General features: G+C 38.4%; 1 protein-coding gene across 2 annotated transcripts in view; it reads right to left on the bottom strand.

The window, feature by feature from the left end:
• PLA2G4A (phospholipase A2 group IVA) overlaps window positions 1-27,352 on the bottom strand; it is a 174,294-nt gene that overhangs the window by 105,187 nt on the left and 41,755 nt on the right. For both annotated transcript variants that reach the window (XM_019976850.2, XM_070768581.1), the window contains exon 3: window positions 21,296-21,377. In XM_019976850.2, the coding sequence (XP_019832409.1) occupies window positions 21,296-21,377 (82 nt within the window). The remainder of the gene's footprint in view (window positions 1-21,295; window positions 21,378-27,352) is intronic.

Genomic DNA, 27,352 nt, shown 5'->3' with positions numbered 1-27,352 from the left:
CATTCTGAATAGCTGCAATCCACTGACAATGAGCTTAAAGTAGTGTTTCCCAAAACACAGTCCACTAAAGTATCTCCACAGAATCACCTGGAGTGTTAAAATGCAGACACCTTGCATTTTCAGTCTTCAGCATGGACCTGGAAATCTGCATTTTAACAACTTTATCAGATGATACTTAGGCACACAAGTTTGAAAAGTGGGGTTTAAAGTACATTATGACAATCATATATCACTGGCTTCCCTGGTGGCTCAGATAGTAAAGAATCCACCTGCAATGCAGGAGACCCGGGTTTGGCTCCTGGGGCAGGAAGATCCCCTGGAGAAGGAAATGGCAACCCATTCCAGTATTCTTGCCTGGAGAATTCCATGGACAGAGGAGCCTGGTGGGCTATAGTCTATGGGGTTGCAAAGAGTCGAACACGACTGAGCAGATAGCACACACATGACAATCAAATAAAGAACAATGGTTTAATAACACCCACAGAAAAGTAGGAACATTTTGGCACTGAGAAGTCAACAAGCTCACCAGACTTCGTCATGGAGTTATTCTGCCTGTAGACTATATTAAGCACAATAAATTAATTCATGTCTGTTTCTCTCTAGCCATTAAACACATTTTCAAGTGACCAAATGAAAACAAATCCAAGAATAAAGTACATGAGGGTGTGTGAGCTGGCAATCTATTTAAGGTGATGGACTAATATTCAGGTGTTCTACTTCAGTTGCCACCAAAGTATGAATGCCATAGTAAGACCAAAAATTAAATAATAATTTGTTGAAAAAATGCCTCTAAATACTATCTTCCAATGGGGTCACTCCTTTAAATATTTATGATTTAGGAATAATAATTAGATGGAGAACTTAAAGCTTTTAAACTTAAAGGTTTAAAAACATAAATGTTTTATGATGCCAACCTTTTCACTATTTCCACATTTTTTGTTGTTCAATTGCTAAGTCACGTCTGACTCTTTGCAACCCCATGGACGGCACCACACCAGAGGAGTGGTGCTCTCTGTGCACACACAAGGGAGTACAGGCTCCTCTATACTTCACTACCTCCCAGAGGTTGTTCAGATTAATGTCCATCGAGTTGGTGATGCTATCTAACCTTCTCATCCTCTCCCGACCCCCTCTCCTTCTGCCCTCAATCTTTCCCAACACCAGGATCTTTTCCAAAGAGTCAGCTCTTCACATCAGATGGCCAAAGTATTGGAGCTTCAGCAACAATCCTTTCAATGGATATCCAGGGTTGATTTCCTTTAGGATTGACTGCTTTGATCTCCTTGCTGTCCAAGGGACTCTCAAGAGTCTTCTCCAACACCACAGTTTGAATGCATCAATTCGGGGCTCAGGCTTCTTCCGCGCTCCCTGCACCAAGCCAGCTCATTTACTAACATAAACCCTGGGAAAGTGATGGTTAGCTCCACTATAAACATATGAATTTCAGTAACAGTTTAGTTCCTTTCTTAATGTAATATTTTTATTGAAGTATAAGATAGATGCAGAAAAATTATTAATAGATTATTTTAATCATACAGTTTGCTGAATTTTCATAAAAGGAATTCATCCATGATAGCACCACCCGGATCGAGATACAGAACAATATCAGCACTCCAAAAGCCTTCCCCATCTCCTCCAGAAGGGTGACCATTACACTGTCACTAGAGAATACTTTTACTTGTATTTGTATCCTTATATAAATAGAATCAAGAACAGTATGTACTCCTGTACTTATCAGTCTGGCTTACTCTGCTCACCATTAAGTTTGTGAGATTCATCCGTATCGACACATTCATTCATTCCTAGAGTAAACTGTTTTACTGTCTGAGCATTTCATAAAATGTTTATCCATTCCACCGTTAGTGGGCGTTGGATTGTTTCTACTTTGGGCTATTACTAATGGTGCTGCTATGAACAGTCTTGGACGAGACATTTGGTGCACACATTTTTATGTTTCTGACGTGAAATTCCTAAGAATGCAATTCCTTGGATGTGGAATTATTATGCCTTTGCACATCCTGGTGTTAATACTCACATGGCAGAAATCCTTCTCCATATTTAATAGTCACTTTTGTCATTTTAAACATCCGGTGGACATGTAACAATATCTCACTGTAGATTAAATTCACACATCTTGCATGACTATCTGAGGTTGAATAATTCTTTATGTGTTTCTATCGGTCTGTTGGATATGTTCTTAAGTAAAAGACATACTCAAAATCTTGTCCAATAAACTTGGCATTATTAATTAGAAATGCTGCCTTTAACCCTATTACTACAATAAAAACATTTCATTAATCAAGAGGTTGAATAAGTGTTGATGGACTTACAGACTGTCTGCTGTATTCATTTAAGCTTGTAGCAACTCCAATTAGTATTATTACAGTTTATAATAAATAATAGTTTTATCATAAATTATTATGATAATTATCGTTGCATTTTAAGTAATTTATTATACTGTAAATTATTATTATTATTTTATTTCAGCACTTAAAAAATGTCATTCTGTTACCTCATGGCTCCGATCTGGTCTGTTGAGGAATTTACTTTCAGTTTTTTGCTTTTCTCTTGTTCAGTTGCCCAGTCGTGTCTGACTCTTTGCGACCCCATGGACTGCAGCACGCCAGGCTTCCTTGTCCTTCACCACCTCCCAGAGTTTGTTCAAACTCATGTCCGTTGAGTCGTGATACTACCTAACCATCTTATCCTCTGTCTCCCCTTTCTCCTCCTGCTGTCAATCTTTTCCAGCATCAGGGTCTTTTCCAATAAGTCAGCTCTTGCTATTCTGAATATGTCTTTTCCCCTCTGGATGTTTTTAGGATGTTTTTTCTTTGCCTTTAGTTTTCAACAGTTTTAATGCAATATGCATAATATCCGATTTTTTTGTATTTACCCTTGAGTTCATAACAGCATTTTTATCAGTTATAGAAAATTCTCAGCCATTATATCTTCAAATATTATTTCTGCCCCATTCTCTTTCTCTTCCCCAGAGATTTTTAAATCATACCCCAGATATTCATTATACTTTAAACTATATTTTATTTCACATTTTGTTCTCTGTATTTTAGTCTGGATACTTTCTACTGGCCTATTCAGTTTACTAATTCTCTCTCTTCAACTTCCTTCAGTTCAGTTCAGTTCAGTCGCTCAGTCATGTCCGACTCGTTGCAACCCCATGAATTGCAGCATGTCAGGCCTTCCTGTCCATCACCAACTCCCGGAGTTCACCCAAACTCATGTCCATCAAGTCGGTGATGCCATCCAGCCATCTCATCCTCTGTCGTCCCCTTCTCCTCCTGCCCCCAATCTCTCCCAGCATCAGAGTCCTTTCCAATGAGTCAACTCTTCACATGAGGTGGCCAAAGTATTGGAGTTTCAGCTTTAGCATCAGTCCTTCCAAAGAACACCCAGGACTGATCTCCTTTAGGATGGACTGGTTGGATCTCCTTGCAGTCCAAGGGACTCTCAAAAGTCTTCTCCAACACCACAGTTCAAAAGCATCCATTCTTCGGTGCTCAGCTTTCTTCACAGCCCAACTCTCACATCCATACATGACCACTGGAAAAACCATAGCCTTGACTAGATGGACCTTTGTTGGCAATCATCAGGAAGGCATTATCTTGAACATCTGGGGATATGTGCAGCCTACAACCCAGGATTTTTAAAGGTCAGTCTACTTCTTATCCATTCTCATCCAAAATCTCTCAACTGAGGGCCTGGGGCGTTTCCTTGGCCCCTTTTATTTGGCAGTTCTAATACCCATTTTTCTTTTCCTCTTAGCACTATGATACTGCCAACAACACTGCTTTGCTTTTCTCATATTTTGTGTTGGCTTCTTAGCCTGTTGCCTTGCATAAATTACAAATTTGGCTCCTATACATGGTGCAGGTGCTGACTTCCAGGCTTCTCTATGCTTCTCTTCTCTCGGGGATCTTGTCCGTCAAATTCTAACTGACTTGGTGCTGAAATCCAGCTTTCATATCCCCACGTCCTTTGAGATTGCAAAGTTCTAGTGGACTCCCTGCTTCTTCACTACGTGGCCACGCCTCACGTCCTCATCACCCCTACACCCACTGAGGTTCCACAGTGGATTGAGCGGGAAGTGGCTAGCAGAATACTGGACCTAATTCAGTGACTTCTCCTCTCACTGAGATCTTAGTCCCGCAAATCCTAGTTGACTCAGCGGCTTTTCAATCTTTCAGACATTTAAAAAATTAATTTAATCTGTGTTTTCTAAATTGCTCTTAGGAAAAAGGAATGCTCCACTGTTAGTTACTTCAGCATAGTCCAATGTTCATTTAACTATTAACTTGAACAAACATATAACTAATCCCTATTCTTTTTTATTTCCATCCTCCACGTGGTTGTTCAAACATTTACTGCTTTTCTTGAGTCGCCTACCCTACTCACTATTTCTCATCTCAGAAAACAACTCGGGTTCACACTTCACTAGGAAAACAAGAAGGAGAAGATTAAATGTTCTCTTCTAGTTTCTCTTCCCCATCCCTCACAATTTAAAAAATATATTTATAATAGGAAATTGTATTTATTCATACTTAAATTCTTCCCTGATGTCTTAGAAGAATAAGTTTCCATATACTCTTTTCTCAGTTTCAGACTACTCCACCTCCTTTCAGAGATTTCTCATTTATTTATCTCCAACCCCAAATGTAATCTGTATATATTTGCTTGGGCATGGTTACTTCCTTTCAACCTATAAATATAAACAAACATCGATTATTCTAAAAAACAAACACAACTTTAATTGATTCTGCCAGTTCCTCAAGATCTTTCCTCTCTTCCATCAAAGTTTTTTGGAAAAATAATACAGTTTATATTTACTGCTTCTAAGTCCCATTACCCATAAACTCCTAACCTATTATGCTCTGCCTTGTTTTATTACCATCATCAGTCTATTCTCTCTCATTTCACAATTTTATTGAGATGTAATTGGCAAATGACACTGTGTAAGTTAGAGGCATACAATGTGATTATTTGCTATACATACCTACCTGCCAAATGATTATCACAGCTGAGGCAGTTAACACCTCCATTTCCTAACCTAATTGCCTTTTCTTTTTTATGGTAAGAACATTCAAGATCTACTTTCCTAGCTAATTTCAGGAGCATAATACACGTTTGTTTGTTTGTTTAATTTTAGATTCATTTATTTATTTGACTGTGCCAGGTCTTAGTTTTGGCACATGGGATCTAGTTCCCTGACCAGGGAAGGAACTCAAGTCCCCAGCATTGGGGGCGCAGAGTCTTAGCCACTGGACTACCAGGGAAGTCCCAGAAACAAAGTACAATGCTATTAGCTACACTCAGCATGCTGTACATTACAGCCCCAGAACTTATTCTTCTTATAACTGGAAGTGTGTACTTTTTAACAAACATCTCTCTATGTTGACCTCCTCCTCTCATTAACTCCTGACAGTCAACATGCCCCTATCATAACTTCAGTGTAAAATTCAGTAGGTTTTTTTTTTCTCAATTTTCATTTGATTTGGCATATATGCAATGCCCTTTACGCAATTATCCTCTTTTGTGTTCAAAACATCTTTTTTTTTCCTTCTGATTCCCTAACTACATCTCTGTTTCCTCATTGTATCTGAAATCTTTTACCCCCAGTTTAGTTAGAAACTAACCCCAGTGCTAAGAAATCTTACCACTAAACTATGGACTTTCTCGTCATTGGTCTTACAAATCTCCATTAGAATGTTTTAGAAGAAAATGAACTCTAAAACATTTAGTGTTAACGTAGTCAAAAACATTTGAAAAGGAATTATCACAGCTACTTATACAGTTTTGGGGTTTTTTTGTGGCCCTATCACACAGCATGTGGGATCTTAGGTCCCTGACCAGGAAGCAAACCCACATCCCCTGTAGCAGATGGACAGAGTTCTCACCCCTGGACCCCCAGGGAAGTCCTATTCAGTCTTAAGAATACTCAGTGTGCACCCTTCAAGTCACATGGCACATCTCAATCCTATAGTATAACTATTCTCAGACCCTCTAAAGCCAATCATCTTCAGGTTTAAATGGCAGTCGTCATACATTCCTCCTTGCAGCCTTGAGGAAATGACAAATACAAGATTCTTCATTACACACCCATATATCATCCATTGCTAAGTAGTCCATTTTGAATTTTTTTTCCCTAAATGCAAAAGGAAAGAAAAAACAAAGCAAAAGAAAACCAAAAAAACTAAAATAAAAATGTGTTCTTTTCCCCAAATTTCTTATTTTATTAATAGTACCATCATTTCTAGCTGTTTGAGCCAGAAACATGAGAGTCATTCTCCTTTCCTCACAGCTCCTGTTTCCAACTTTTACCTATTTCACCTTTAACATGCTGGCTCCTCAGTTCCTCTTGAAATGTCACCTACCCAGTTCAACTAAGTCACCTGGACTAGTCACAGAATTGTGTCTGTTGCTTGTCAACCCACATTCAAGCCACTCTCCATAATACTGCCATGCTTGTCTTTGTGAAACACTTGTGACCTTCAGTGCAAGCCTAACCACTGTGATAACAGGCCTACAAGGGCCTCCCCCACTGGACCCCAGGTTTCTTTCTGGTCAGTGACCCTCCTCCAACAGGCACTAGAACATTCAGGCCATGGAGCATCTCTGGAATCCACACATTTCAAACACGCTGCACAGTCACATTGATGGCAGAAGCATCTGTTCTATCCAAGAGAACATTGCTTCTCTTTTACTTAAGCATATCATTGTGTTTTCATTGGACAGTTTAGCTGATAGCTAAACACTAGTCATTTATAACTAAATGTTATTCACGTCTTTGTCCTTGTCCTAAGACTATCCAAGATAAGGGTCTAAAGACGGTACATTTAAAAGATGCATGGAATGAGATGTTCTCTCTATGCTTCCCTTATCTAGTTCATAAGTCAACTTCTATTTTCCTCTCGGGTTACATCGGGCACTGCCCATCGTGTCTCCTAGTGGCCTCATCTTCATAAAATAAAAATAATTCCACATAATCTTTAACTAGCTCTCAGCAAGACTGCAGAAGTGGTGACCTTTATTATAGGCACAACCATCTCTCCTCTCTAACTTCTTTCCACTCTTTGTTAGTATGTTTCATACTTCCTAGTACTTTGTCCTACCCCATTTATTTGTATTTTAATACACAAATATCAATGTCATTTATTTTTTTCCAAGTGAATTTGAATTTAACTTTTATTTCCAAGTAGTAAACACAAATATAAATGAATAAATAAGAAAATCTCCAAATCCCAGAGTGCCTTCCTTAATAACTCAAAAAATAGGGCAAAATGCTAAGGGTTTATGAGTAGCAGCCCCTACTCCCTCCAGAATGGGCTCAAAATTAGAATTGTTATGGCTATAGGTGCAACCCCTGCAAATTGCTGGAAATGCAGAAGCTGGAAAAGTTAGTGAAGAATTCGATGTGGTTTAGTAAAACAGATCTTTGACAGTCATTCTATATAAACTGGGGAGAGACGTGCAAAACCCTTATAATTAAGGCAGCATCGTCTGGAACTCAAATAATTATAAAATGCTTTTTCTTCATTTTAAATTATGAAGCCAAAAAATTTTATTTAACACTGTTTGGGGATCCCTTTATCAGGCAGAGTCTCCAATTTGAATACCTCCTATTTTTCACTTTCCTTTTTTCTCACAGCCTCTGATCTTGCATGGTGTCTTCTCAGTGTCACATGTTTCCTTTTGAAATGAATATGAAACTATCAGAATGTACCATCAGCCAAATTGATGTCAGAAAGAAAGCCCAATAACATCTACTCACAATTGACTTGGTACATTTTGTACTAACAAATGACTTACTAGAGTAACGAAGCAAGCTACCATCTGGTGTATAGCAAAAATGACTTATTGTAAAGAATGCTGGTGTTGATGAAAGAACAAAGATACATGGAAAATGACCCAAAGAAAGCTAAACATAGATCTAAAACAGAACATCAAGTTTTGTTGTTGCCTGCATTGCCCTCTTAATTAAATCTCTATGATACCCTTTTGGAAGAAAACAAAAATACTTCTGTTATCAGTATTTCTGCTTGGAACGTTTTAAAGATTCATAAACTAGGGATGTTTATTGGAATCCCTTTAGGTTGGAGAGTAAATCTCTAGAAATTCTTCTGTAGTATTATAAATCATATTAATATATTTATATCATTAATTTTAGCTATGTGGATTTATCAATATATTATATGTATATAGAATTCCACTCTATGCAAGAATAATTCTTTTTCATTAAAACAGGAGTTCTTAACTTTGACATTACTGACATTTGAGGGGTAGATAATCCTTTGCTCTGGGGCACTGTCTGTGACCTATAACCACTAGAAACCAGCAGGATCTCCCAACTGTGACAACTAAAAATGTCTCCAGGGACTTCCCTGATGGTCTGATGGTTAAGACTTCATGCTTCCAATGCAAGGGGTGCAGGTTTGATCCCTGGTCAGGGAACTAGTATCCTACATGCCTCACAGGGTGGCCAAATAAATTAAAAAATAAAATAAAAAATAAATCAAGACAAAAATGTCTCCAGACATTTTCCAATGTGCCTGGGGCTAAAACTAATCACCACTTTAGAACCATTGCACTAGAGGGCATTATCCCTGCTATCTGATATTTATTCTTGGGATAAATCATTAGAAATTAGCCAAATTCCCTAAGTAGTGTAATTCAATGGGCTATGTCAATCCCATTTTTAAAATATTTTCTTATACTTTTTCCAAATTGAAATATCCCACATCCATATCCATTCCAGACATTAAAACTCTACTTAAGTTATAAAACCCATCTCTACCTCTATTCAAGCTGTAAAGTCTTCTCAGAAGCTTACTGTCAACACTTTTCAAAATTAGTAATACTGTGTAATCTAAACACACAATCTCTGAGCTATTTACACTCATTTCATCCTCCCAACTAGGTTATAAATAGCTCAAAGGCAAAGCTGCTGCACGAATAGACATCAGCATGAGACAGGCTTGAGTTCTAGCCCCAAAACAGAACAGCTGTGTGATTCGGGGTTATTCATTTAATGTCTTTAAACAAATCCCTACATTGGTAAAATTAACAACATCACATATCTCACAGTGCTACAGAAATGAGTATATGAAATATAAAATCCTAAGAACTCTGCTTAGCATTTTTGTTTATTCATTTAACAAACACATTGCATACATTATGCATCAAGCACTTTTCCAAGTGTTTCACAATCGCATTTAATCCTCATTAAAAAAAGTCTAGGAGGCAAGAAGGATAAATTAGTTTAAGGTTAACATAAACACACTACCATTAACATACATAAAATAAATAACCAACAAGGACCTCCTATATAGCACAGGGAACACTTTGTAATTACCAATAAAGGAAAAAAATCTGAAATAATCATATATATGTGTGTGTGTGTGTGTGTGCGTGTGCACATAATTGATTCAGCACGCACTGATGACATTAACAATGCTGGGATAAGCACTGGGTTATGTGTAACATTTCTTTTCCAAAGTTGAAATTTCAGAACTGTTACTTCATTTTGCATCTGGAGGTTTAGATTACACTTTGAACACCAACTTAAAATAATTTTGTCTAGGATTTTATCTAAAATATTTTATGAAAAACGTGCTGATGCAGCAAATGAGGAGTGAGAAGGTAAAAGTGCTTCCAAAGAGTAGTAAAATCTACAAAACCCCTCATACCAGATCTCAGTGAACTGTAACTGGTCATTTCAATCTCTGCATCATACAATTTTCTTTTTAAGAAAAAAGTTAAAATATTAAATATACTAAAATAATATATATGATAAGTGACTTCCCATAAATTTTAGACCAGCAGAGCCATGCTCTTTGAAATGAAAACTTTAACAGTATGCTTTTCTTTGGAAATTTAAGAAACATTTAACCTGTTTTCTAATTTAATTCCACTAGATATTAATCACAGCAGTTCAATATATTAATAGAAGTGGCATTTGATTTTGGACAAAGAGTGTCTACTTAGCACATAAGAAGGTTATCATCCCTCAGCTGTAAAAATGGTTTTAAAAATTAGGGTTTTTTTCCTTTAACTTTAGAAAATTAAAGATACTTTGTAGAACACTGAGATGTTAAATAGCATGTATGAAAAACATAAAAAGTTTTTTAAGATGAAGAAGCTCAAGTATAAGATATATATACAATAAAGAACTAAGGAGGGAATCCCCGGAAGACTAGGTGAGTAGGACCCATTCCTGATAGGTCTTAAAAAAATAAAAAGAGAACACATGGGTTGTGTCGCTACTACTACTGGTAATGTACTCTTCACCTTGACGGGAACCTGCTAATAAATTATCTCACAAAAGCGTGGCTGCCAAAAATACCACTGGAATATAGCTCCATTTATCTTATTGAATAAACGTGGTAAAATCCACCAAGGATCCACTGATGTTAACAAAATATCACAAAATAGTATCATTCACTACATTTACCTAAAACACACAAATATATACCTGTAAACAAACAAAAATAATCCACTGAAATTTAGATAGAGAGGAAAAAGACTAACCATACTCACAAAACCATTTGACAACTTAATAAATTGCATGACATTCTAATTAAGTTCTAAACAGCAAGGCCTTTCTAATATATTCCTATTTTCCTACCACATAGAAAATACTAGATAAGAGATAAGAGACAGATGTGTGTATTCCAGAATACTTTGCTTATCTTGGAATTATTTTGCATAAAAAGCCCACTGGGAAATATTTCAGAATTTTTAGAGTCATGGGTGGATACTCAGAAATATTACAAAAATATTTAGTAAACCAAAATTCATGTTCAATCACAACTGATTTTAGGGAAAAGTTTGATTCAGAAGAGACGACAACAGCAGTGCCATTTATAAAAAGAAGTATTTGCAATTCCATAATTAATCCAAGAAAAGGTTAATTATGTTATAAATCAGTCCAAGGTGTTACACGTTTGAAACCTATGAGAATTTTGGATAGCTATGGATAAAAATATCAGAAGTATTTATAATCTGCAAAAATGCAGTGTGAAATTGTTTTTTTAATTCTCTCTCTAGTGAGGCAAAAAAGGAAGCAATATCAAAGAAGAAAGGTATAGTTATACATATTTATGCATTTTATTCATTCATCCAAAATCCTCTGAGATCTTCCAGACTCAATCACTTATTTTCTAAAAAGTAAGAAATAGGCCCCTGCCTTACAAGTACATGTGACAAGCATTTTGTGGGAAGGGGTTGTTTTTGTTTCACTGGGGGGCCATGCCATGTGGCTTGTAGAATCTTAGTTCCCAGGCCAGGGGTTGAAGCCTGGTCCCCTGCAGTGGAAGCACAGAGTCCTAACCACTGGACCACCAGGGAATTTCTGCATGTGATAAGTGTTAAACAGAGGCCTGGACAGCTGTCGAGGCAGCAAAGGAGTGAATTGTGCCCAAGATTATCAACAAGACAGTGAAAGCACATTCCACCATTTCTCTTGAGCTGAAAAAGGAAAAAAAAAAAAGCAGAAAAATTCTGTAAAGCAATTATCCTTCAATCAAAAAAAAAAAAAAAAGACCAGAGTGTTGGCGGGGGGTGGGGAGGTGGAGTGGCAGGTGGCAAGGATCCAATCATCTGCTCAACACAGAAATTCAGAATGGAAATTTCCTGTTTCCAAGATGAAAAACTGAAAATTATGTCAAGTGCACAATCTACCTAATAGAAAATTCTTTGATTCATATAAAGATTATATATAAGAAATTAATGTCTTCTTACATGCATATCCAAAATCATTTTAACAATAATATATAATGTTCATTGAGTAATTACTATGCATGAGGCATGTAAATGTATCACATGTATCAACATCTCTAAGATGAGAAAAAAAAGAGGAAACTTGCCTGAAGACACAAGACTAATGAGTAGCATTTTGCCCCGAAGACCACGTTCTTTCATAAATACATTCTGCCTCCTCCCTGGAGATTCTGATCACTGTGGAGCTCAAGGACAGCTAGAGGAAGGGACTTTCCTGGGGGTCCACTGGTTAAGAATCCATGCTTCCACTATCGGAGGTCTGAGGTCAAGCCCTGGTTTGGGAACCAAGATCCCTTATAGTCATGAACTAAGATCCCCTAAGGTGTGGCCAAAAAAAATTTTTTTTAATGGCTACGGGAGAGGATAATGTATTTTCATAGTAATTTCTACATTTCCCTTGCTTCTAATGAAGATTCTCAAAAGATTGAATAGGTGATGTTTCTCTACATACAGACCCAACACCACGCCTCTCAGCCCAACGTTCACAAATAGGAAGGATGAGTTCTGACTGCCTTTCCCAGGGAATTATTAACACTTTGTGTTGGGAGTCACATCCTTTGAAGAAGTTTAATCCTCTGGATAGTCTAGAGGTGACGGGATTCAGACTGCTGCTCTGGAGAGACAAGACTGGAGTTAAGAGGGCTACCTGTCCTAAAGTTCAAATGAGTTTCAATTTTCTGCAGTTTCTACAAGAGTTGAAAAGTCATGCTTCTGCTGTTCTGTGCACAGCGTGATGACTATGGGATGGTCACAGAGCCTGGTCTGTAAGTACTGTAACCCTGAGCACAGGAGTAGAATCTCTCTCTGGTGTGGCTTGTGATCACCAGGAAGACTACTCTGAGACATATCCTAGTGCCTGTCCAAGTGGAAAGCCCGGATCCATGCAAACAACATTTAGCTGAAGGTTTGATACCAATGACGGCAGCCACCAAGGCTTATGGCAGGCCCCACTCCTAATTTAAAGGCAACTCGAAGTGCCTGAGGGCTTCTCTGGTGACTCAGGGGGTAAAGAATCCACCTGCAATGCAAGAGACCTGGCTTTGAACTCTGAGTCAAGAAGATCCTCTGGAGAAGGGCATGACTACCCACTCCAGTATTCTTGCCTGGAGAATCCCACGAGTAGAGGAACCTGGTGAGCTACAGTCCATGGGGTCGCAGAGTCGAACACAATGGAGAAACTAAGCACTAAGTGACTAAAACACCTGAAGGACCCTGAGGAGGGGGAGATCACCCTTAATCCCCTACCTAATCTGTGAGCCAGGGGCTCAGAGCCAAAGTTAATGTGATTTAGAAAAACCATAAGAGATGAAATTTTATGGACTTGATTAGCGTGGAGAATAGTTGTTTGGCTACACAGAGATGTGTGAACTCTCAGAGTAATTACTCCATGGGACTGAAAACCATAAAAAGCAGCACAGAATGATTCAAAAGGAATTGAGCGCTTGCAAACAATTAGCACCTGATGCCTATTTTACATATGAATAGGTGTACACAAACTTCTGCGTTTGGTTCAAACCATCTTAAAGCCGCTCCACTTGCATGCCCCAGTTCACAAGCCCTGCATCAGTACCGTTGTTGATTGGTCCTCAACTCCACGCCACCCCAGAAAGTAGGAGTAAAGCCACAAGTGTGTGTGTTTCCTCTCTCCGCAAGACGCCCAAGGGGTACAAACCCAACATTCTTCCTGAATCCCCACAAGAAGTCAGGTGGTCCAGAATATTTTAAAAGTCTTCCATTCCCTTTGAATCACCATGTTTTTATACATTCTTTGACAATAAGTGAAAGATGACAACTGCAACTTCTTTTGTGAAGAACAGCCAAGTTTTCAGTAATGATAAGCTTTTATCCAAACTTCTTGCAGTCAACACACTTCGAGTACACATCTCAGTCAAAGCTCTTTGCAGAGAGAGAAATAGTATTTCACAATGTTACAGCAATGCGAAGCAGAGTACCTAAATTTACCCTGACTGTGTTCTTAGAAATGTCCTAAATAAAATCACAGATTACTAAGTGGAGAGAGCATTAAACCATATTAAAGTATTTATAGAGAATATATTTGTGTATATGAGAGGAAAAGTATATTTGTGTATATGACAGGGAGAGTATATTTATGTACATGAGAGAAAGAGTGCACTATATTTGTACAGGTATACAGTACCTTCCATACGTTCGGTCATTTCACTTTAAGTGTGTACTCTGATCTTCATTTCTGCTTTATTGACTATGCCAAGGCCTTTGACTGTGTGGATCACAATCAACTGTGGAAAATTCTGAAAGAGATAGGAATACCAGACCACCTGACCTGCTTCTTGAGAAACCTGTATACAGGTCACGAAGCAACAGTTAGAACTGGACATGGAACAGCAGACTGGTTCCAAATAGGAAAAGGAGTACATCAAGGCTGTATATTGTCACCCTGCTTATTATAACTTATGCAGAGTACATCATGAGAAATGCTGGGTTGGAGGAAGCACAAGCTAGAATCAAGATTTCCGGGAGAAATATCAATAATATCAGATATGCAGATGACACCACCATTATATAAGAAAGTGAAGAAGAACTAAAGAGCCTCTTGATGAAAGTGAAGGAGGACAGTGAAAAAGTTGGCTTAAAGCTCAACATTCAGAAAACTAAGATCACAGCATCTGGTCCCATCACTTCATGGCAAACAGATGGGGAAACAGTGGAAACAGTGACTGACTTTATTTTTCTGGGCTCCAAAATCACTGCAGATGGTGATTGCAGCCATGAAATTAAAAGACGCTTGCTCCTTGGAAGGAAAGTTAGAGACATATTAAAAAGCAGAGACATTACTTTGCCAACAAAAGTCCATCTAGTCAAGGCTATGGTTTTTCCAGTAGTCATGTATGGATGTGAGAGTTGGACTGTGAAGAAAGCTGAGTGCCAAAGAATTGATGATTTTGAACTGTGGTGGGACTCTTGAGAGTCCCTTAGACTGCAAGGAGATCCAACCAGTCCATCCTAAAGGAGATCAGTCCTGGGTGTACACAGGAAGGACTGATGTTGAAGCTCAAACTCCAATACTTTGGCCACCTGACGCAGAGAGCTGACTCATTTGAAAAGACCCTGATCCTGGTAAAGATTGAAGGCAGGAGGAGAAGGGGACAACAGAGGATGAGATGGTTGGATGGCATCACCGACACAATGGACATGGGTTTGGGTGGACTCCGGGAGTTGGTGATGGACAGCGAGGCCTGGCGTACTGCAGTTCATGGGGTCACAAAGAGTCGGACACGACTGAGCAACTGAACTGAACTGAACTGACCTTTGAAATGGTAAAAATAGATGCCTTACTCTCTTCATTGTTTTCATCTAGAATGATCATGCAATTATATTATAAATTTCAGAATTTCATAATATAATTGTGGTGGACGTTTAAGATCTTTGTGTTTATTTCTATCATTTTTCTCAAGGAATATATTGAGGCATGTAATTAATCCTTTATAGGAGTTTAAAAAATAAAATGTACTAAAGTGTTCATGGTTATTTTGTTTAAGAAAAGGCAAATCAGCAGACACCCCAAAACATTAGAATCTTTGTCCATTTTGGAATACTTAAAGTTTCAATGTTGTTTCTTTTCTCTGAGCTTTTAAGCACTGTGGACTTGGGATGTGTGTGTGTTCGTCACTCAGTTTTGTTTGATTCTTTGCGACCCCATGGACTGTAGCCCACCAGGCTCCTCTGTCCATGGGGATTTTCCAGGCAGGAATACTGGAATGGGTTGCCATGCCCTCCTTCAGGGGGTCTTCCTGATCCAGGGATCAAACCCCCGTCTCCTACATTTCCTGCACTGCAAGTGTATTCTTTACCCACTGAACCACCTGAGAAACCCCAGACTCAGACTAAACAAATATAAAAGAAATTGCCTAGACCTTGCCTCCCCAAGGTGGTGCAAGGTTAAAGTGTCTGCCTGCAATGTGGGAGACTTAGGTTCGATCCCTGGGTCAGGAAGATCCCCTGAAGAAGGAAATGGCAACCCACTCCAGTTTTCTCACCTGGAGAATCCCCTGGACGGAGGAGCTTGGTGGGCTACAGTCCACGGGTCGAAAAGAGTTGGACACGACTGAGCGACTTCACTTTGCCTCCCCAAATGCAGTCTATAGATGGGCAATGTCTGCATCATTTGTGTGTTAGAATCTACTCCCCAGATCTTCTGAATCAGAATCTGCATCTTGGACGATATCCCCTGATATAGCCACATTAAAGTTTGAGAAGCAAACTTTATCCCACATTCATAGCCACATTAAAGTTTGAGAAGCACTATCTGGAGAGATTAGGTTAGCCTCAGATCTGCTATTTAAAAATGAAGAATTTGATGCAGATCTTGTTGAGTTTATTTATTTATCTGAAATAAATACACTTTACCCATAGACAAAGACACTATGAAAAATTCAGGGGTGGGATCCTTAAAAAAAAAAAAAAAAAGAACCTTGAAAAGTTTCCTTAAAATATTAAGCAGGAAGAATTTGTAAAAATTGGTTTAAATACAATGAGTTCACAATTCACCCAAGTATTTTTATTTTCTTCATAGAGTTTAAATGTTGGCATTAAGCTTTGTTGTCTCCTGAATGCTGAAAGAAGATCCATCTGCATTTCTATAGCTGTCCTAAGAAGCCCTAATGTTTATGATGCTAATTTTGTAAAGAGTTCAGCATCCAAGGAGACAAGAATTCTCAGTACATGTGCATAATTAGGATATTAAAAATGTTGAGCATTGATAAGGTATTTTATTGTTTCAAGAACACTATGATATTTATTATCTGATATCACCCTTAGGGATTTCATCTTAGTCAGTGATTTCATCGACCTAGTTCTGAATTCAAGCCTCCATTATCACCTGTTATCATCCATGATCTGTTTTCCCCAACTTCTTTAAAGGAACAGAAATTCAATGCAGGAGCTACGGCATTTGTGCCAGCGATCTTATTTGGTTATAAAATGAGATTTGTGGCCAGGGCTGTGTGCTTTGTTTCATGTATGCACGAAGGAAACTAAATAACCAGCTGAAATTGTACCGTTGCCGCGCTCATTCTACAGATATATATCTTCTGTTAGAAGAGGAAAGAGCAATGCAAAATGCAGAGTTTAACATAGTATTTAATATAATGTTAACTAATCCAACCAACGTTTGGCACTGGCACAACCGACTGGCTCCTGGTCAGGTCAAATTAATGCAAACTACTTTTTTAAAAATAAGTCTATGGTGAGTCACCAACTCAATGGACATGAATTTGAGCAAATTCCAGGAGACAGTGGAGCACAGAGGAGGCTGGCGTGCTGCAGCCCATATGGTCACAAAGAGTCGGACATGACTTAGCAACTGAGCAACACATGGTGAGTCGGGTGCGTATCTGAACTTCAAACCACCTCTTCATATGGCGTGAGCATAAGAAGGCAGGGAAAGGCTGGCCCTGAAGCCCTGGGTACTAATGATACATTTGAACAAACCAAGATTAACAGCAATGTCTGGGAAGGGGCTGTCTTGTCCTTGGCTGGCCCAGTGCTCTGAGGTTAAAAAAAAATTTTAAAAAGGAAAAGAGTGAGATGTTATGATTCAGATGTCAGCTCTTACTCCTCTCAAGAGAGATTGTGGGGTGCTCCTGATGCTGTGATGATGTTTTAGCAACATGGGATGGTATTCCAAAAAGAAGCTAGTTAGAATAGGAGGGCTTTACAAGGGACAAAATAAAAAATAGATACAATCTTAGTATTAGATTTTTTTAAAAAATCAGACATAGGTATTTTGTTAGGTGTCAGCTATTTGATTCAAGTGGCATCCTTGATTCAGCTGCCACACGCACAGGAAAACCTAAAAAATCCAACAGCAATCGGTCATGCTTCTCTACCAACATGCAAACCTATATGGAAATTTGCCTTTTTAAATAAATGTAGACACTATCAACAGCAGAGGTGGGCCTAGTTTCTGTCATCCTTTGCAGATCTTAGTACATTTTTTATGGTTCTCTCCTTGGCTACCTTTAAAGAACTTCTATGCACAAACACGCCAAACTCTGTTTACTAGGTCATTTGTATGGATCAAGCTCACCAAGCAACGCCATCAAGACTCTTAAGTGACAGCTCAGGCCGGCCCATGCCTTTTCTCACAATAATCACCTACAACTTCTCAAAAATAGTTTGGCACGGTGTATTGTCCCTCTACTTTTTCTTACCAATCTTATTATTGAATTTATTTCTCTAAGACTCTCTTTCTGTAAGCTCATCAAAGTGACATCACGGGGTGGCAACAATTCCTCCCCCTCAAATAAAGATTATAACTCAAGCAAGATAAAGTCAAATGACAAATGCTGTTTAAAAATGTTAAGAGACTCTCACAACACAATCCTTTCTCCAGTAGTGATTAATGTCAGGTGACTATTCTTTTCATGGGTGCGTCACTTTAAAAAAGAAGCTTTGGGGAATTCCCTGGTGGTCCAGCGGTTAGGACTTGATGCTTTCACTGCTGTGGGCCTGGGTTCAACCACTGGTCAGGGAACTAAGATCCCACAAGGCACCTGGCATGGCCAGCAAATAAATACGTAAATAAATAAATAACAAGCTTTCTGGAATTCAGGAGTGCAACCTGTGCTGTACACACTATGGGGATCTAAAACATAACTGTTGGCTATTTTGCGAGATGAATTAATGTCCAATGTTTATTTTTGAATAATGTGAGCAATATCAACTCAAGTAGGTTTAAAACGACATTTGTGACATTACTCTCTTTCCAGTCCTGACTGCAATAAATGTGTGTGTGTGCGCTTAGTCGCTCAGTCGTGTCCGACTCTTGCAACCCCACAGGCCATAGCCTGCCAGGCTCCTCTGTCAAGGGGATTCTCCAGGCAAGAATACTGGAGTGGGTTGCCATTTCCTTCTCCAGAACTACAATAAATCAGCACTGCCAAAGTTCCTGAGGATTATGGAGAAAGTACTGACGGCTAAGAAATCAGATCCATACTAGTTGAAGAGATTCAGAGTAGAATTTAAACTGCTGGTGACCTCACCTCAAGCATAATAAAGATCCTTGTCTCTCTAGGACAGAGTTCTGCACCGATATAACAGAAAAGGATGCTGCTGCTTTATATGTATGTGCTCAGTTGCATCTGACTCTTTGCAAACCCAAGGACTGTAGCCCTCCAGGATCCTCTGTCCATGGCATTTTCCAGGCAAGAATATGGGAGTGGGTTGCCAGTTCCTACTCCATGGTAAGTAGTTCCTACTTCCCGACCCAGGGATTGAACCCACGTCTCTTGTGTCTCCTTCTTTGGCAGGTGAATTTTTTACCACTGAGCCACCCGGGAAGCCCATACTACTTTGAATAAGAGATAACTAAAATTTTTAAAGTCAAATTAGGTCAGTAACTTGCATGGCTGATGAGTCACTGACATAGCCTTTAGTCGAATTATAAATGGCTTTTCTAACTAATAGTACATCTAGAGTTGTAAGGCATGTGCTTTTCTCAAGGTCACAGGGTTACCAGATTTTAAATATGGCATCTGATTTGGCTTCTTTTTCACAAATACCTTTCTTCTGGTGAACTCTCATTGAATTGATGAGAATTCAAAGTAGTATAAAAAGCAAAAGAAGAATAACAATAAAAACATTGGCAGAGGCATGATTAATTGAAGTGTATCACTGTACGAGATAAAATTTAGAAAATAAATCCCTGATCAGATTAGATGTAAAGAAATTGTCCTTGTTCCATTATGTCTCCTGAGAAGCATTGCTCATCAGATCCCGCCTCCTGGTCACCCCCTGATTTCCAACTTTTACTAACTTCCTGGACACTCTTCTTCAATCACTGAAGGCTTGAGCTCAAATTCTCCATTCCTTAGTATTTAACCTCTCTCTCTCTCTCGTGGCCCATTTTCACTGTGATTTCAACAAGCTCAAGTCACTCCTATTTTTAAATATAAAAAGCATGTTCTACAGTCACCTCAAATGTATTTAACATACTCTGGCAAGATCATTTTTCTTAACTTTTTAGTTCATGTTGGAGTATAGCCGACCAACAGTCTTGTGATAGTTGCAGGTGGGCAGCGAAAGGACTCGGCCACACTTATACATGTATCGATTCTCCCCCAAACCCCCTCCCATCCTGGCTGCCACATAACCTCCAGCAGAGTTCCCTGTGTTATGCAGTAGGACCTTGTTTGTATCCATCTTAAATATAGCAGTGCGCCCATGTCCCTCCCAAATTCCTTAACTATCTTTTCCCGCCATCCTTCCCCCCTCCCCCAGCAACCATAAGCAGAACAAATATATTTTAAAATAAAGGGCGAATCACGTGACTTGTGACTCAAATGCCATCAAGTTCTTCCTGCTGCATTTCTGATAAAATTGCAGGCTTGTTGAATTAGTCTCATTCTCCTTCACCTTTGCTGTGTGTCCAACAGCTCACGACCTCACAAGTACTCTGCCCTTCTCTCACCCTTGAATATGCTATTTTCTCTGCCTGAGACTCTCCGTGCTCTCAGCACTAGATCCTCCTCCTTCAAGTACCAGTTTAAATGCCATTTCAGCAGGAAAGACTTCCCTGTTATCCAGACTGATTAATGGCAATCTCCATTCTTTCCTCAGAACCCGTTCTGAGAGGTAGATTGCCATTTCCATATTTTAGCAATAATCTACAACTAACTTTACCCATTTCAGCATCACAGTACTTATTCATTTTTCTTTGTATTCCCACATCCATGACTCCCAGTCATTTGAACGGTAAGATTAACCAGGAAAACTGCATTTTAAAACATAGAGAAGGATACTGCCAACAAGTTAACTCAAAATTATCCTCAGGCTTTTGTTCACATCATTTCAAACTGTCCCACACCAGTTTCTATAGCTATTTTCACACATAAAAAACACAACTTAAAGGAGTAAGAATTAGATAAACTGCATTGTAAAAAAAATCCCATAGGCACAATATCTCACAGACGCAGGTAATTTAAATTCTTGACTCAGTCCTCTTTCTAAAGGAGAATACAAATGTCTTTGAAATCCGAAACTCTGTATGTCATAGGACAGTCATTTTATCTGACTCTAAGTACTCACAACTTTGGCCACCTGACGTGAAGAGCTGACTCAATGGAAAAGACCCTGATGCTGGGAAAGATTGAGGGCAGGAGGAGAAGGGGATGACAGAGGATGAGATGGTTGGATGGCATCACCGACTCAATGGACATGGGTTTGGGTAGACTCCAGGAGTTTGTGATGGGCAGGGAATTAGTGATGCAGTTCACGGGGCTGCAAAGAGTCGGACACGAATGAGCGACTGAACTGAACTCGCAACTGATGTAAAGTCAACTTAGAACACTATTCCAACAGATAAAAGAGCATTATAGAACCATTCGAAATGTTATCATTCAAAGCTGTAGACAAAGATAATTACATCTGAAGAAGGGACAGCCCCTGGCTTGTCAAGGAACTCAAGCCACTGAAGAGTGAATCATATTTATGTATTTTCAACAGAAGAGCAAATAAGAGAACTTACGCATGTCACCAAAGGTTCCCTTTGTCACTTTTGTGGCACGCAGCACCACTACTGTGAACTTGTGGGAATAATGGTGCTCCACCTGGAAGAAAATAAACGATAATGAATTTAAAACAAGCCTGAAATATAAGATTCAAGCAAATTGTTCTCATTGCTTCCTTGAGACAAATCGAAAATATTCCAGTTGAAAGGAAGTAACATGCATACCAGAAACATTATTTGATCTTGAGGTTCTTTCTTTTTTGATCCTCTCCTCTCTGTAGCACAGACGACTGAGATGTTTAGATCATGCTTTAAAATGTTCCTACAGCCTGACTGCTAGAACAGCTTTGCAGTCCCTACTTTACAGGGTTTATCAAGCCCTGAGGAAAAATGTAAATAAGGACTGCAGGCTTTCTGGGCGTACAATCAGGCTTTGTACTGGGTGATAAGTAAGACCTGCCTTAGAAAGGTGAAGTCCAGAGGAAGATGTTTGCATTATCTAAATTTGCTTGTTTTTATTGTTACTGTTCAATAAAACTCTTTTTTCTGGTATAACATTTCCAGAGCAGTTTTCAAAATTCTTTGGATCTAAAACAATAACCAGCAGACTACTTAATTTTAACATATCTGTTAAAACCATACATGACAATGTCAAAAGTTTCTATTAGCTTAATAGCTTGTATGCACATAGGAAATATTAAGAGGTAGAAGACTTCATTAAACACTTTATTAAACACCTAACTGGAAATTAGTTCTCAAATAACTCTACTCACCAAAGCAGAATGGGAAAGCAGGAATTTACAAAATTCTCTGAGCAACTGTAAAGATTACAGTCTTTATCTAAAGTTCAAGAATTTTTGTTTTAGGAGAGACTCACATTTATAAGTTATTACTGTGTATGTTGGGAGAAGGTAATGGCACCCCACTCCAGTACTCTTGCCTGGAAAATCCCATGGATGGAGGAGCCTGGTAGGCTGCAGTCCATGGGGTCGCGAAGAGTCAGACACGACTGAGCAACATCACTTTCACTTTCCACTTAAGAAGGAAATGGCAACCCACTCCAGTGTTCTTGCCTGGAGAATCCCATGGACGGAGAAGCCTGGTAGGCTGCAGTCCATGGGGTTGCACAGAGTCAGACACGACTGAAGCGACTTAGCAGCAGCAGCAGCAGCAACTGTGTATGTTTGTGTGTGTGTGTGTGTGTGTGCGCACGTGCGTGCACGCGTGTTCAGTCATAGCCAATTCTTTGTGACCCCATGGACTGTAGCTTACCAGGCTTCTTTGTCCATGGGATTTCCCAGACAAGAATACTGGAGTGGGTTGCCATTCCCGACCCAGGGATCGAACCCATGTCTCCTGCGTTGGCAGGCGGATTCTTCACCACTGACCCACCTTTGAAACCCAAGTTACTCCTACTTTTCATAATTTTAATAGACTTGCTAAACTGGTTGAAAAGTCCATAACTAATTAAAAGAAGCTAAGAAACTGACAATACTGAGAAGTGGGAATGCATGTATACCTGCGGTGGATTCATTTTGATATTTGGCAAAACTAATACAATTATGTAAAGTTTAAAAATAAAGTAAAATTTAAAAAAAAATTAAAGCAAGGAGGCAGAAAAAAAATTAAAGAATAAATTCAAAAGAACCAGCAGTAGTGAAATATAGAAGTAAATGTTACAAAGTATTCAACAATTTCTGAAGTTATCACTCTATCAACAGAGTAATTTATGTTCAGATTTATAACAGCATCAAGATGAGATGAAGTCATGAATAAGCATATCTTGTTTAAAAAGACAGAAGCATATAAAAATCTTTCAAGATAATTCTTATTCAAGATTATTGTCAAAGAGAAATACCTTCCATATTCAGAAGAGCTCTGAAGAGCCAAAGTTATTCCACATAAATGAAATTATCACTCATAAAAAAATGAATCCCTAAAAACAGGCATATTGTCTTATACTACTACCAAAAATCACACACACTCCTCCCACCAAAAAAAAAAAAAGAGAGAAAGAGAGAGAAAGAGAATCGAAGGAATTCCCTGGTGGTCCATGGGTTAGAACTTCGTGCTTAGACTGCATATCGTAGAACTTTTAATACCACAAGATTTTTCAAATGTCTAAAACCTTTCCTGTAAGATAAAAATGATTATCAATACTCATCTATTATTTAACACAATTTTTGAAATTGCTACAAATGTACTCATGTCAAATGTTTATTAATAACATGTGCAAAGAGATGATATTGTTATTATAAGGATTCATTGAGAATGAACCATATGTTAAATATTCTAATAGATGCAAATTCTGTTTCCCAATAATCCTACAAAATAGATGCTACTATATATATTTACAGATGAGTAAGTGAGATTCTGAGATATTAAGTAATTCCCAGTATCTCACAGACAATAAAAGCTAAAATTGAATTAGAAACCAGTCTTCCTGTCCCCAGTGTCTTTATTCTTTCTATATTCCTTTACTTACAGAGAATAATAATACCAACACCGATTCCTGATAGTAAAAAAGGGCTACTTCCATTTATTAAAGTTTTATAGATAGTTACAATCTAGTCTATTACACCTGAAGTTAATCTAAAGTCTCTCTAGTAATTGGGTAATTTTCTCTATCATTCAACTCTCCATTTTAATCTATTTTTATTTCCATTAGCCTCAATTCTATCTTACTAACTACAATCAGAACTTGTATATACGAACTTGCACACTGCTCACAGAAGATAAGGAGCAATCACTTTCTTGGTTTTTACGTTAATTTTGGAGGCATCACAAATCTTCAGATGACCAGTAAATTAATGGTCACACCTTCAAAATAAGAGTGTCAAAAGTATGCTCTTTTTAAGTGCTGTAAAGAGCCATGTTTCCTGGGGCCAGTATCACATACAATTTCAAACTAGTATGGACTAGGCTAGCTTCTAACTTGGATAAGAGACTTTTGATTACGTCTCAGGAATGATGCCAGAGGAAATAATGTTATTGAATACAAAACCAGTGTTCCCTGTGGTGCGGTGGGAACCTAATGACTCAGCACGGTACTTACTTGGTAGTTGACAAAAGAGAGGCCATATTTCAAGTAAGACGTCAAATATAAGCTCAATGCCCTGACTCAGTCACCAAGATTAAGCCTTGCCTTCAGGTCTTGGATTACCTTACTCCGAGTGTCTTTCCTTATGCAAAATCTTCTTCATATTGAAAATCATGACCCGCCTCCCCGGCTCTTTTTTTCCCCCACAACTACAATTTCCAAGTCATCATGAAAACTGCTACTGCATTAAATTCATTCTGGAGAATTATACCGACATCTGTAACTAAAATGATTGAGAAAAAGAACTAATCAATTTATATAAAATCAATTTGATGATTATCCTAATCTGTTGAAAGTTCTACTGTTACAAAGAAGAACCAAAGAACAATCATGAAACAAATCTGATGGAAGAAAAGGTAGATTCTGCACACATTTTTTTTTTCTGTTCAACTGCCATTGCCTAATTTTAACTCATATTAAAACTAAAGGCTGTTAGGATGATAAGGACTACAGAATCTCAATACTGAACACAGAGATTGTGATCACCATAATCAGCCACAGGCAACTTCAGACAGATCTCAGCAATTTTGAGAAGAATCGTTGCATTGATGTCATCCAAGAGTCAAGATGCTTGTTTAGATAAAATACTTATTTTAAATGTCACATTCTAGTGTGATTTCATTCTAATACATTTAAGAGACACAGACCTTGTAAACTATTCTTCCACATTTTTTAAAGAAAAGAGCAATCAGTTTATTTAAAATCAACAGTTCTATCTAAACTTGCTTTAAGAACTATTAGTCATGGATTGGCTGTATGTACAAATTACCCTAATGTCCAAAACACCAAATTTGGCAACAAAATATAACTTTAGCAGACATCATTAAGAAAAATTAGAATCAGAAATATGACTTGTGCACAGAGTTGGACATGACTGAAGCGACTTAGCAGCAGCTGCAGCAGCAGCAGCTTTTCTAGCCTTTGTGACTTCAGTCAACAAAAGCCTGGACTCTGTCAATCTTTGCTGCAATTATGCCAGACTAAAGGCTCAAGCCCCTTCGTGAAGATGCATGTACCCTAGTTTAAAACTTCCCCAATTTTGCAGTTTTGGAAACACTATTTTGGGAAAGAAGCCTGCCATTCTCCTTACTTGCTGCAAATAGTAAATCCTTCCTTCTCTTGATCTTTTGCTTGTGTCTTTTGGTTGAACATTCACCCAGTTTTCAGGTAACAATAATCCTGAAAAAAAATCTACACTCTCCTAGGAGTAATTATGGCTAAGGTAAGGCCTGTGAAGTATAGATACACCTTTGCCCTACTGGAGGGGCTCACTAGAACACAAGAGGCAGCATGTGCACTTGAAAAGTTCTCCCAGTAAGTCCTTAAAGTCCTCTGGGTGTCAGATACTTATTTGGTTTAGAATTACTGACCTAGGTGATATGTCATATTCATTCAAATCTAAGATGTCTTTGCACTGATGACTTTCAGAGGTGAACTTTAAGTCTAGTAGACCCAACAGACTTGAAAATATGAATATATTTACAGATACTATTTTGGATAATATACGCTTTTTTAAGGGACTTGTTAAAAACCTCTTTGTCTTACTTCTTTCCCTCAAGCATTAATTGTAAAGTGATTAATATCTAAGAGACACAGGCAAAAGTCAGAAGGTTTTCACAATATAGTGTTTTGCACTTTCCATCTTCATTTTCTACCCCTGCAGTGCTATGATTTATAAGAAATATATATATATTTGGTTATTCAGATAATCAAATATACATATATCATCATAACAATTTTATAATTATATAATTATGCATTTTATAATCATAGAATTGAGTTGAATTCTTGGTCACTCTGCTAGTATCCAAGAATTGTTTGTTGATGTGGAGAACCCTTCACACACATGTTGGAACTAGGTCCAGGAACCCCTTGTAGCCTCGGTTTCCTCATCTGTAAAATGGCAACTATAATATTACCAACTACATGGGGTTTCTCAAGGGTCCCCTGTTACAAACACAGATTCCAACATTAGAATTTCACACGGGGCAATATTGAATGTCAAGTTTGGGGGATAGTTTTACCATCTGTGGAAATCTTTTAAGATGAGGTGATTATCTTCTTGGAATTATCCAGAGGCACAATGGATTTAGAGTAAAAGGAAGACATTAAATTTCACTTGTGATGGTGGCAGACTAAATAATCTGAGTTACCACTTCCCACAGAAAATAAATACAAACGGAATGAGGTTTTACAGGGTAAGTAAGCATTTTCCTAAAAGTGACTATGATGTTTAATTTCATTTGTCAACTTGGCCACAAAGTGCCCAGATTAAACATCATTTCTGTGTGTGTCTATGAGGGTGTCTGCGGATAAGATGAGTACTTGAATCACTGGAGTTGGGAAAGGAAATTGCCATCTCCATTGTGGTTGGCATCATCCAATCCGTTGAGGGCCTGAAAAGAATAAAAGGAAGAATTTGCCCTTTTTTCCCCTATCTCACTGCTTGAGCTCATTTTATCTCCTATCTTGAACTGAATTACACTGCTGTCTGTCCTGGATCTCCAGTTTTCTGATGGTAGATATGGGACTTTTCAGTCTCCATAACCTCATAAGACAATTCTTCACAATATATCTCCATGGCTAGATCAATCTGGTATAGTCTGAATGTTTGTGTCCCCCCAAAATACATGTTGACATTTTAAACCCTCAAAGATGACAGTATTAGAAGATGGGACGTTTGGGAAGGAAAAAAAAAAACAAACATGAACGGTTAAGTGCTTTTATGAAAGAACTGAGAGAGATGCTTTGCCACGTCCACAAAGTGGACACTGCAGCTACAAACCAGGCCCTCATCAAATACAACCATGCTCACGTCTCAATCTTGGACTTCTCAGATTCCATAAATGTGAGCAATAAGTTTCTATTGTTTATAAGCCAACCAGTCCGTAGTACTGTTCAGTGCCTTGTCATAAGTTGCTCAGTCGTGTCCAGCTCTTTGCGATCCCATGGACTGTAGCCTGCCAGGCTTCTCT

The sequence above is a fragment of the Bos indicus genome, chromosome 16, assembly GCF_029378745.1.
Source record: "Bos indicus isolate NIAB-ARS_2022 breed Sahiwal x Tharparkar chromosome 16, NIAB-ARS_B.indTharparkar_mat_pri_1.0, whole genome shotgun sequence".
In the NCBI taxonomy this organism is placed as follows: domain Eukaryota; kingdom Metazoa; phylum Chordata; class Mammalia; order Artiodactyla; family Bovidae; genus Bos; species Bos indicus.
The sequence above is the reverse complement of the archived record's forward strand: the minus strand, read 5'-3'. Positions and strand labels throughout refer to the sequence as shown.